The sequence below is a fragment of the Haliotis rubra genome, unplaced genomic scaffold (genome assembly GCF_003918875.1).
Source record: "Haliotis rubra isolate DU_JTF1 unplaced genomic scaffold, ASM391887v1 Scf1000, whole genome shotgun sequence".
Lineage (NCBI taxonomy): Eukaryota > Metazoa > Mollusca > Gastropoda > Lepetellida > Haliotidae > Haliotis > Haliotis rubra.
Genome location: NW_025764894.1, coordinates 19,024 through 32,131, shown reverse-complemented (window position 1 = coordinate 32,131; position 13,108 = coordinate 19,024). Strand labels below are relative to the sequence as shown.

At 40.5% G+C, this 13,108-nt stretch overlaps 1 protein-coding gene across 4 annotated transcripts in view; it reads left to right on the top strand.

The window, feature by feature from the left end:
- The window catches only part of LOC124267022, a 289,774-nt gene that overhangs the window by 268,516 nt on the left and 8,150 nt on the right, over window positions 1-13,108 (top strand). For 2 of the 4 annotated variants that reach the window (XM_046701872.1, XM_046701865.1), the window contains exons 2-5: window positions 9,623-9,747; window positions 10,172-11,433; window positions 11,524-11,607; window positions 12,022-12,590. In XM_046701872.1, the coding sequence (XP_046557828.1) occupies window positions 11,274-11,433; window positions 11,524-11,607; window positions 12,022-12,590 (813 nt within the window). In that variant the 5' untranslated portion in view covers window positions 9,623-9,747; window positions 10,172-11,273. Of the gene's footprint in view, window positions 1-9,589; window positions 9,748-10,171; window positions 11,434-11,523; window positions 11,608-12,021; window positions 12,591-13,108 lie in introns of those variants that run through there. The other 2 variants (XM_046701864.1, XM_046701878.1) reach the window with 2 other exon arrangements.

The window sequence follows — 13,108 nt, the reverse complement described above, 5'->3', positions numbered from 1 at the left end:
TGGTCTCTGGTGAAAACAACACTCAAGTTTACTGTAAAAGCATATGTTGTCACTCCACCCTCACACACCAAAAATGTCACGAAACAGTGTGTCAATCAGTAGCGCGTGTGACCATCACTGGCTGCAATACAGGCAGCACAACGACGTCTCATCGAGTCAACAAGTGTCTGAAAGATGGCTTGGGGAATTTGATTCCATTCCCTGGCCAATCTGGCTTCCAAATCTCTAAGGTTTTGAGGTTGAGCAGCTGTCTGTATCCGTCTACCAATTTCATCCCACACATGCTCGATTGGTACCATATCCGAGCACAGAGTGGGCCAGGGCAGTACAGCAATGTTGTTCCCTCTGGGGAAGTCCATAGAGACCCGTGCAGTGTGAGGACGAGCATTGTCCTGCTGGAACGTCTGGAGCTGAGGTTGGGCCTGGAAGAGCGGTACAACGTGGTGTTGAAAGACCTGGTCTCTGTAGACTACAGCAGTCACACGTTGACGAAACACGTGTAAACGTGTACTGTAGTGGTAGCTGAAGCCACCCCGTACCATGAGTCTTCCACCTCCCCAGAGGTCAGCTTCCACAACACAACAGTTGGCGTAACGTTCGTTACGTCGTGTCCATACACGTTATCGGCCGTCGGCGTGGGACAAGTTGAATCTGGACTCATCAGAAAACAACACTTGTTGCCATTGTTGATGTCGCCAACGGTGGTGTTGTCGCGCCCCCTGTAAACGATTTTGGCAGTGACGTTGCGTCAGAATCGGTCCGACGTAAGGACGGCGACATCTCATCCCTGCTGCCCTCAGACGACGACGAACAGTGTGTGCAGAGATGTGACGTTGTGGCCCTTGAATGGTTGCAGCTGTCTGTGTTGCTCGTTGGTGTCGGCTACGCGGATGAGTAACCCGTGGGTGACGATCTTGCGCTGGCGTTGTTACCCTGGGACGTCCTGAACGTGGTCGGTCTGGAACATTACCGGTTTGACGATACCTTGCGGATAGTCTTGTGATTGTTGTCACGTGACATCTGAAGTGCCTGGCCACTTTAGTTGGTGTGGATCCGGTCTGCAACATTCCAACGGCGATTCATCGTTGCTGTTCAGTTAGACGTGGCATGTTTTCTCCGCGTTGTCACAGTCAATTTTGTGTTCTATGGTGTTTTTTGAATGACCTGCCTTATAAAGCTTCAAACTGGAGTGAAATGCACGCATTTTTGTGTGAAACACAAAAACCTCATGCAAAAAACGCGAAAAACATGGAAATGATTGCGTTTTGGCGATATGGTCAAGAATCAGCGGCAACAACGGCAAAACCATCTTCCAATGCTTAGTTCTATAATGGTATACTTTGTTGTCCTAAAAGGAATGCATTTAGAACGTATGTTTTGAAAATAGTAACTTGCGTTTCTTTTGCGGTTCAGTATATAATAAAATGAAACAAGAGATTCGATCCAAGTCTCTTAAGTCTGCTATCAGTGAGGATGAGAAAAAAAGTACATAGAACAATGGGTGAAAAAAGCCCAGCAAGCCTTTATTACAAACACCAAAGAGATCATAGGCGATTCACATTAAACTGTTTCATCGAGGTAAACATGGCATAGCGGCACAATAGTGTCATAGCGGCACGTTAGACGCAGCCCAGTATTGGATGATGCAATACCCGTTACTTCACCCATGTCCCCGGTGGCGCGGACTAGCGTCCCAAACTTTTTTATAGTAGGGGTAATGGTAGCAAGAGCTAAGGGCCCGACCAAAGCCTTATTTCACAAATAAGGCTTTGCAGAGGCTTTTGTTGAAAGTGATCCAGAACCCCCATTGTATATACTACTTCACTTTTAACATTGGACTGTTAAAAGACACATGACATGGAACAGGATACTTTGTCAGCTGCAGATGAATGGCATCTCATTCCTTTACATGTATGTGGATATTGATTAATGCATTCCCCGAACAAGGTAACAGCCTCATATTGTTGCTATAACTTTGGTCTGTTTTAAGTTTAATACATGTATTTGCATTTTGTTTTTATTTATTTGTTATGGCATTCAACAGATTCAATTTTTTTGCCGTTAAGTGTAATGAGACAGACAACATACACTAGGTCGCACTTAGGGCGTCTGTGTGACATAGGATACACGTTGGCAATCTATAAGATGTCTAGATATTACAGTCATGTTATAAATTCACTAAATATAAGCAGATCGTGTGCATTTTATTAAGTTTAAAAATGCATACAAATATGATAATAAAAAAATTAGGACTATAAGACAAAATATAAAGACGTACATTGACTTCGTTATTTCAGGCCTAACATTTATTACCACAGGCAGATGGTTAAACTTAAAATGTTTTCATTTGTTATCAAAATAATGCCATTTAATACAACATTCAGATTGACTTGTAAGTGAACCCAAGCTCACTACCCTCCCCAAGACTCCCCATGTACTTAGTTAGCCTTACTTTCAAAACAATGCTATTATATCAGGCTTCTCACCAAAGTCAAGGTCAAACTATTTCTTAAATCAAATTCTACATCCATTTACGTTAACATTTTTATAAAGTCAACATTGCTATGAAATCAAAATTTTATATCAAAATCAGTATTTTTATCAAAGTGAATAATTTTCTAAAAGAAACCAAATTATTCATTAAAGTCTACATAATTTTACAACAAAATCAACATAAGATTATCGATTAAAAAAAAAATCATCTTTGTTCATCAGTCTATACTTATACTATCAATTTTGCATGAGGGTGGCGCAGCAGAGGTAACGAACCAATCATGAATTCTGGGATATCATCCGGGTACTCACTGGAGAAAAACAATAACAAAACAACAACCAGTCCACGGAAATTGCTCTGGATCAGTGGCCCTTTAACGGATCAGGTATCGTTAAATGCGATAGATTGTAAAAAGCATTAAAACATTGAAAAGCGGTCGTTATGGTTGATATTATACTATTCTTCCAATGTAGACAATGTTGAGAATGAGGGAAGGAGTGCTTCACTTCGAGAAACATGTACGTGTTTGCTTAAAATGCTCCGCTTTGAAACTCTATAAAGTGATATTTTTATAGATATTATGCTATTCAATATACTTGAACATAATTCAGGATATATCTGTGACAGTGAAGTCGTTTTACATTTTTGCTTAAAATGCTTCGCTTTGAAACTCTATAAAGTGATAATTTGATAGATATTATGCTATTCCATATACTCAGACACAATTCAGGATATATATGTGTCAGTGTAGTCGTTTTAACCGCCGAACCGAACAGGGTCAAACCGATAAGACCTGTGGCGAAAGTATAGCAAAACATGTTTCACTTTGAGCAACGTGATTCATTTACCAAGATATTTTATGGATTTAAGCTCCTTTATTCTTTCCAACACAACGTTTCGGGATCATTACAGATCCCTTCATCAGGTGATGAATCCGAAACGTTGTGTGGGAAAGAATAAAGTAGCTTAAATCCATAATATATCTTGGTCATCTATAACAACTTCCAAATGCCGCTAAAAGACATCGCGTTTGTTTTAGTAACTGTGAGCCGTGAGGTGATCAATTTGTATCAAGTCAGATGTAAAGCTGTACTATATAAACACATCTGAAGATAGATCTGCAAGATTTACGTTGATTTTCACAACCTGGACAAAGTCAGACTAACCACTTGTGGGAGACATCTTGAAAAATGTAGTAAAGTGGCGACTTTCCAGCAGACAAGTGTGTTTAAAATGAATCATGTGTCACATCTGGTAGTTTTTGGTTTACAGCACTGGTCAAGTCGGACCAACACAGGCTAAACACTTCTAACAGAGGCTATTGTGAGCATACAGAATATTACTCCATAATTTCAATTCCAATGTTCGACACCAGGCGAAACGATTTGTGATCAAATTTTAATTTTCATAGTGAAGCCCATGAGTTTGACGAGGATCAAATATGGTCAGTATCAGATCACTGTTATATGATGCTGACAGTGCTGCATAACTGATTACCAGAAACAATGTCTAAAGACGTAAAAATGTTCCTGTGTCACAGTGTACCTGACTTGTCAGTGGTGAACAGTTCGACAGAAATTTCAGTACCTCAAACAATTAACAACGTTAAAATCTAAGTTTGTTTTTTTATTGCTGTTTCTAACACTGATTGCTTCAACAATAAGAATAAGTCGAGGTATTTAACGTGGTTAACATTTTGTTGTTCTCTCGGAAGTGTTTTGGTCAAAGATGAAACATATCCAATGCCTTTTGGCCTGTAAAATATGTTATCTCGGGTTACATGCTTGCTACGGGTTTTTGCATAGATGGCTTTGGACTGATGAACGGTTGGGCGAATGAATAGCCAATGTTTCATTTTAGACTGTAGAAGATGTTATAAATAATGAACATGGTTGTAACCCTGTATGGAAGGCCTTACCTTATATCAGCAATCATGTCAGAACAGAGGGTATAAAGACTATAACAAGAGCAGTGTGAGGGAATGCAGTTCCGTGATGGCAGGGTTACGTTTGAATGGTCTTCTTTTCCCTTGGACACCAGTTGCAAGGTGAAGGTAAACTGGGAATGTTGATGATATTTTTCATGTGTACACATGAGTAAGCACGCATGGAAATATGTGCGTTGTTTCAAATACGTGTTTCTCTTCATTTAATATATCCTTAATTGGGGAAATGTAACTTCGAATACTAACCAGTTTAGCAATTTGGCCCATTTTATGACCATATAAAACAGATTTCTACCTTTTTATAGTTTGTTCATTTTTATGAAATGCAAGGGTTTCAGAATGTCTGCCTCTCTATTCACCTTAACTTCAGCACAGCGTATAGTTTACTATAAGATAACAGAGGATACAGTTTAAGAACATCAAAGCTAATACAATTTTTACCAACATTTGGCGTTTACCAGCACAATAGTCTTTCAACTGATCATATTTGAACAGTTTGTTCCTGTTCCTGTGCTATGTCCGCGAGTGGCGTAGATTTGTTCACTGTACAATAAATGTTGTGTATAAGCATCTCAAAACGACAAAATGTTATGTTTTCGCATATTTCAGCATAGGAAAAATCCTGGTTATGATTCATTATTGTCTACATGTACGTTCGTTCTCTGTGCAGACAAATGTTGGTTATCACCATATCTGAAACTTAAACAAATGCTGTTTTCAAGGACATAAGTAAACCTTGCTTGCTATTCAGTTTTGTTTATTTTTTGTGTACACCTGGGGCGTAGCTAGATCTTAATAAGTTTATAGATATAGTTACATTATAAGTATCAATGCTTTACTGATTTACTTGTGATTATTCCCTATGAGATATCCTCTTTCCTTTATTGAAAGGAAGTTTCAAGGTAGAGAGTTTACACCAATCGTGTCCTCTCATTCCAAATATTAACTGAAATAAGATGAGATTAGCATGGATATAACATATATATGACTGTTGAAAATAGACGTTCTATGGTTTCGTTTTTCACATTTAATAATGTTCTTTGGAAAATGGTGTTAAAGTCAATTTCTTCAAAACCCCTCTTAGTAACTGCGTCAGAATGGTTACGAAGCCTAAGGATCTGTCTTGACCATAATTCAGAAATATTCTTGATTTTATATTAATTTGTAATTTGTAATTATTTTAACAAAAGATTAATTCCCGAAACTATAGCTTTTGATAAACAACCGTGTATGTTATTTTCACAGAGATATTTTGTGGAACATCGATCAAAACAAAATGCTATTAACAGTTCGTGAATATTTTATCCATGTTAAATGTTGGGCCCAACGCACAATTCTTGGGAAGGACAAGTGAGCGACAGACAGTCCTAAGAAATCACCCCTCTTGCCTATGACCTACTTTACTGCACAACAATCGCGTCGGTATGCAACCTGTCGTTACTACCGACAGTAATAGTAAACATTGCATGTAGTGTTGTCTAGAAGCTTCACTTGGAATACATTACTGAATGTAGGGTCTGCCGTGCTTCAGTCGCGTGCAGTGTTGTATAATGGGACAGACTATCTTTATTTAAGTACAATGTTGAATATGGGGACTGCATGGCTTCAGTCGATTACAGTACTAAATATAGGGGTCATGTCACGACGACTTTCATGTCTCGAAACTGATTCTCTAAAAGTAACCGTTACGATAAATGTTCGCCAGGTGACGCTTTAGCATCGATGAAAGTGCTGAGAAAATATTCTAACGAGCCGTTCTCGGATTATCCTATAGTAAACACATAGCGTGTTGCCTGGTAGTTACGGTCACCATTGTGCAGTCCTTGCTGGGATCAGTGAAGCGCCAGCGCAGAATGTCCTTAAAACCGGCCTATCTGGAGTTCGGAGCTACGCACAAATACTTAGACTGTGTCCGTCCACTCGTTCTTTTTGTATGGTTGATTGGATGAAACAAGAAATTAAGCGTATGACAAAAAATCATGTCAGACAAGAAGACAGAATCCCAGCATTATTGATTTTGTTGATGGTTCTGTACTTCTGAACAGTAAAGACATGAGTGTCAGCCAAACTAAGAGACATCAAATCTGCACAGACTCAAGGAAATGCTCACAGCACGACCGCTGCACCGAGGGTACGTGCAGTGTATTGAGAAGCAGTGTATTGATGAAGTCGGCTGACCTGAAAGGTTAAAAGAAGGCTTTCTGTTTGCTGCTCAGGACCAGTCAGTTCCCACTCGTAACCGTCAATTTGTGATTTTACGTCAAATATAAATATGAAATATAGATTATGTAATCAATTAAATGTGACTGTCCAACACCTTGTCAGTGGGTGTCCATCGTTGGCACAGTCCATATCTTAATCAACATGATGGCACTGCTCGGTCCTTTTAATACAGGCTTGTGGTTTGGACTCCGAGGTCCATCAAAGGTGCGACCCAGAATATGTACAAGGCGTCATTGAAAATGGCACTTTCAAAATTCATTGGAGTGGGCCCATATACAAACACCTATACCAATCCTGGACTTGTCCGTTTTGAAAGTATTCATATCAATAACGATTCTGTCCCTTCTGAGAACAATGTGATTATCATGATACAGGAAAAGAAATGGCAAACATGCTGACGCCTATTTAAACTATCTCACTTGCATCCCAAGTTCCATGGTGTGGGACTTCCATTTGTTGGCGCTGATTAAGAGTGTGCCCAGGTTCTCCGCCGGGAGCGTAGCTCTTTGGACGCTCTTGATAATGCAAAAGTGTGCAGTGTTAGGGAGTCTCCATATTCTCCGGAAGGTTTTTGATGGGTTAGACTAGGCAGCACAACCTGGGAGAATTCTCACTTGCTGATGGGATGCGTGTAGAGGGGGCAAGACTACCTGAGATCATGATGAACCCTAACCACCCTAACTGTACCAGGACGACCCAGCCTCTCTTTGCTGCATTTGTTTTAACCTGTATTACTATTCAGTATAACATATCTTTACTGACAGCTTAAAGTGGTATCCGTTCACGACAGTATCTGATGCTCATTTGAATTCACATTTAGACTCAAGATCTACTGGCCATTGAAGGTTAAAATGGTCTCTTCCTGACATAGCTAAGATTTCAAGCCACCATGGTGAGACATATATTTTTGTAGGTCGGTAAAGTTTGGTAAGCATCATCCGTCAAATGTGTTCTGTTTGAATATACATTGTATATGAAGTGAGACCCATTCGGGACTTAGAATGTGGGTTCGAATCCTAAATGGGACTCAACACCAGAAAGGTACTATGATTTGTACGTTTTGAGAAAGTGTAATCCCAAATATGACTGAGTCAAAAAATATACTTCACATTCTTTCTTCAGGGCACTATAAAACAACAAGAGATGGTAAGATGGTTAAATTGTTATTATTTCATTGCTGAGATATGTATGATGTACTCGATACACCGACAGTGCCATAATCAGTTCCATTAGACAACAAAACCCCGTTTCAAAACATGGGTATACAGAATGTCAAGCCACAAGAATACAAATGCGAAATTTCTCAGTTCAATATCGTGTGTGGCCGCCCCGCGCATTCGCCAATGCCAAACACCGTCTCCTCATCGACTGCCTGATGGTTGTGAACACGTGGTTGGGATTCTGCGCCATTGCTCTTGCAAGGCAGTGCCAAGTTCCTGCAAATTCTGAGGTTGGTTCCTAAGACCACGAAGCCTTCTCCCAAGTGCATCCCAAACATGCTCTATTGGATTAAGGTCAGGGGACCTCGATGGCAAGTCCATGACGTTGATTTCAGCCTTTTATAAGGAAATTTCGTGTCAACATCGCGGTATGCGGCCGAGCATTATCATGCTGGAACTGTAGACCTGGGCCATGAGCCGCCATGAAAGAAACGAGTTCAGGGGTGAGCACCTGGTCGTGGTAAGCAGCAGCTGTGAGGTTTCTACGGATGACCAGAACAGAAACAGAAAGCACCCCACATCATAAAACTTCCACCCCCGAATCCGTCGACTTCCTGTACACAACATTGGGCATACCGTTCACGACGTCGTCTCCAGACTCTATGCCTGCCGTCCGCGAATCTGAGGGTAAACCTCGATTCATCGCTTAAGACGACTCGATTCCAGTCTCTCTGGGTCCATCGGAGGTTGGGCCCACAGCAGACGTTGACGTTGATGAAACGGCGGAATAAATAAATAGAGTCGACCTCTAAACATCTCAGCCCTGGTTCGTGAAGCCGGCAGAAATCTGTCACGTAGGTGGCGTAGGACGATTTGACGGTCTTCTGCTCATGACGTCACACGTTGACGACCCGACCTTGGGCGATCAGAAGTGGTGCCAGTTTGTTGTAGACGACCTCGCAAGTCATACACAGTATGACGACTGCATCCCATTGCTCTTGCGACGTCAATAACTGATCTTCCCGCTTGCAACATGCCAACGGCATGTTCACGTTGCACATTTGACAATCGTGGCATTTCAAGCACCGTTAGAACTGTGGTTTAAAAGTGGGTTTCAATTTTTGAGGCCAATGCAAACACTTGCATATGAAGAAAACTTCGATGCGAAGATCACGTGATCGACTGCACGTGCAAAACCTGATTTGGCACTAACGTCATTTTGCACGACGAATGGATGGGTTTGAGTGGGTTTTGCTAACGTTTTTCTAGAGTCGAAAGATAGGGATCCCATTTCGGAGACATAGATGTATCATCAAAGAAAAATTATTCATTATTTTTCAAATTACATTTTGTGAAGTTTCTTTTTTGACTCAGTATATTACGTGTTTGATTACTGCATGCACAGGGAGAGGGGGCTTGCGTCAGCATTTTACAGTCAAGCGACTTCCGATTATCCCAAGTGACTTATGTTTGGCACCTCTCTGTGCAGATCAGAAGCTTGCCCGCCTTAACAAATGGTACAACAGTCCTTCTGTCAACCTGCCTAATGCAGAAAGCTGCACTATTGACTGCGCCTTTCTTAAAAAGATTCGTGGTGAGACTGACTGTAGTAGCTAAGGTGTCTTTGGAGACGTTGCATTCATATGCAGGACTGCGCGCAGAGACGACATGATCCCTCTGCCCCACAATACCCACATTCAGTCCCGCACCCACACTCGCACCCTTTGAATATTGTCACTTTATTCCTTTCTATAAATACATCAATACATGCATTGGTATATTTTCTTTTATGTATTTCAGACCGTATTTGTGTTGAGGATTTGGAGTGATCGCCTGAGGGTTGTAAGGAAGACACACCAAGGTTTATCTGCGCTATGATGCTGATGACATGACATCACTGGACACAGAAACAGTTGATTACACGGGTATTTATATTCATTCCGATTACAATATAGGTTATGGATATTTAACATTTCTGATAAAATCGGCTTAAGAGGATTCCAAATTAACTTTGGAACACGTTATGTTACACATAAGTGTATGACGTAATCGGCGGATTAAAATATTAAGATAATAGTTTTACGAGTTTGTTACACATGTTAAGCTTTTCAAAACTGAAAAGGTAAACGTCAGTAATTCTCTACGTGCCACATATTCTCGTGAAAAATAAAAATAAGTGAGTCAGTGAATGTGATTTGTTTAATGCCTGCTGGGAAAATGGCATTGAAGTCATGATGTCTGAACAAGGAACATACCACACGTTTTTTTCATAACATGTTGTATTTGCATCTCCTGTTTTAAATAAGTCCGACCGTTCCAACTATTTCAACACCACACTTACCGTTACAGAGGCCTGCATAAAATGCCTGGCAGTAGGAAAATCATACAAGTCTCACTCGAACTGCCGTAACATCATTCTTCTTCACACAACCCGGTCTATAATTTGTGCTGGAAAAAAATCAGGGCAACTGTTAGAAAAGAAAAAGAGAACTCGTGACAGACTTGGGAAGATAGTCTCAGCTTGGAGGAACAGCGGAGGAGGCCAAGTTCTGATTCATGTTGAGGGTCAGCTATCTGAGGACAGGTGTCTGGAACAGTTTGATGAGTTCATTACAAAGAGTCTGTCTGATCTCATTGATGACGGAGAACTATATGTAGACACATACAGGCGCCAATGGCTATCTGAAATACAGAACTTTCAAAACCATACTGACTTCGTTTTTGTGAACGTGAAGGAAACGAGGGGGATAGCCACTCTGGATTTTAACACAAAAGTGAGGAATGACATAGAAAATGTATCAATAACGTCTGTCAATTTGGCTAAATGCATGCTCAACGGGCGGGAAAACACAGTTCCCCCAACGACGAAAGGATTATATGAAAATATTCAACTACTCCATGAGTGCCGGAATACTGAACTAAAAGGATTACATGTTGACAAATTGAAGAGTCCAGTAGCAACGAAGATTTCGAGAAGCCCGTCAGATTTCGTGGATTATTTATGGCATGATCTCAAATTGAAAGATAATCTGACCTCTATGTCCAAGGTTGGGGGAGGAGGATCATACTATGTTGGGATAAGTGAGGATACCCTGGACATTGAGAGTTACAGAACCAAATTTCTTAATATTGACGGGTTTTGCATCAAATTTGAAGAATCTCAGATCACCACAGCCATTAAATCCAAACTTCAAGGTGACACAATAGCCGTACAAAAAGGAACTTTCTGTAGAGTTCCTGACGATTTGATTGAAGTCAGGTTACATCCAATTTCTGGAACAGAGAGACGTGTTCTGGAGGTAGCTGTGCGTTGTTTTGATGGTATCATCTTTAGTGACAAGGACGGACCAAGGACTTATGAAGTGAAGGACAAAAATATTCATCGGATGGACAAAGCCACCTGGTTAGAGCGATTCAAAGCCGTGCAGAGATAGTTTAATAGACATTCATCATGGAAGGGGAGTTAGAGCTTGGTGAAAGAACCAGTGATAGTGGCGAGAGCGATGACTCCACTGTGCCTAGCAGGTACAGCTCAGAAGGAGACGTTCCATTACTGACTGATGACGTTTTCTCTGATTCGGATGATCCAGTAACAGGAGCACAGACTTCCGGTAAGGCTTTATTGAAATTATGCCGTTCGATACATGATGTCTCCAGCTGGATACACCCTGAATATAAATCATTTGCGTTACTTGTTTCAGGAGATACTCTCCAGTCAGGCACTGTCTCTACATCAGAACAAAGGAAGATTGTTGGGATACTATCAGCTGAATCGGAACAGTCGCGTATGTATTTGTAGAATTTGTTGATGATGTGAAGCATGGTGTTTTCTACAGTTAATAATGGTGGCCTTTTTCGTCATAATTTACTCTCTATAGAATTTAGATTCTGGTGTGACTGTGTGTTTATGTCAGACTTACCCAAGTCTGACTACCTTATCTATTTTGTAACATGCAAAAATTGTGTCTCAGTATTAAGCATGAAGTCACCAATTATTTTGACAGATTTAAGCCATGCCCATTGTATTTAAGGATGAACATGTTTCCGCTGCAACCCATCCATATATTTTGTCTGTGTGAAAATGTGTGATTAAGTATAAGACATAAATGAGTGTTGATATGAATGTATTGTTTCTTTACATATAATCTTAAGATGAGTGGTTATCTCATTTTAGAATTTTTATGCGGTGACTGTTGCAGACTTCGGCATCTTCCCGTCCATTGTTGAAGAAGCTCTCACGAAACAGCATGCCCACATTGTACAGAGGCTGAGAGAGCTACCAGGCAGAAATCGTACAGTCGTCATCTCAGGAGGTAGCCTGCTGAAGTTGATAGACCCATCCTGGGAGAGGCGAGTACCTGCGTCTGTCCTGTGTGATGCGTGTGTGTTCTGCACGACACGCCCTGTCATGGTGCTGACTTTCACAACTGGGGATGAAGACAACCACAAGAACATTCAATACAACACCAAGTTGGCGACGTTGATCGTACAACATGTGAAGGTGGACACGAAGTTTGATTTTAATATCATTCATGACACTGTCGACGCATCTTTGTGTAAGGAGAGACAAGATTTCCTGACGAAGATCGAACAATGTGAGAATTCAGCCAAATGCATCTGTTTCCCCGCCGAACTACATATGGACGAAAAGAAATGTACAGCAATCATAGAGACCTTCCTGAAATACCTGTCTGATGGCACTGAGTCAGCCAGACTTTCACCATCTACGGAGGATAAAGTACATGTGAAGACCATTTCCGAACAAGATGTATGTATAAATGTGTATTAATATTTTAATACACCTTAATATAGGCATTGTTTGAAATCGGAAATAGAAATAGAAATGGTTCCTTGTCGTCCTTTTTTATCTTCAAATGAACAAGGCCTGGTGGAATATATATGCTTATAGGAATCATTACATTGCAGTTGATATTGGCATGTCAGTGAAGTGAAATGTGTATGTGTATTTGTAAAGTTATTTGTTTTGATGATCTTTACATGATGCACGAGTACGTTTCACTTTACCTGATGTCCTTTCCTCTGGCAATCTTTTGCTGCTTTTGTATGGTGATATTTTGCAGTATTGTTTTCGATAAAAGGTATATTGGTGACAACATAGCAACTTTGTATATGTTCCCTATTTCTTTTTTTTATCTTGTCTAGCAGGCACAAGTTGTGGTTCTCATTACACTTTTTCACTATAGTTTATAGAACTGAAACTCAATGAGTCGTGATTGGACCAGTGGCTCATGTTTTAGGCAAAATATGTGTCTTGGTACCCTGGGT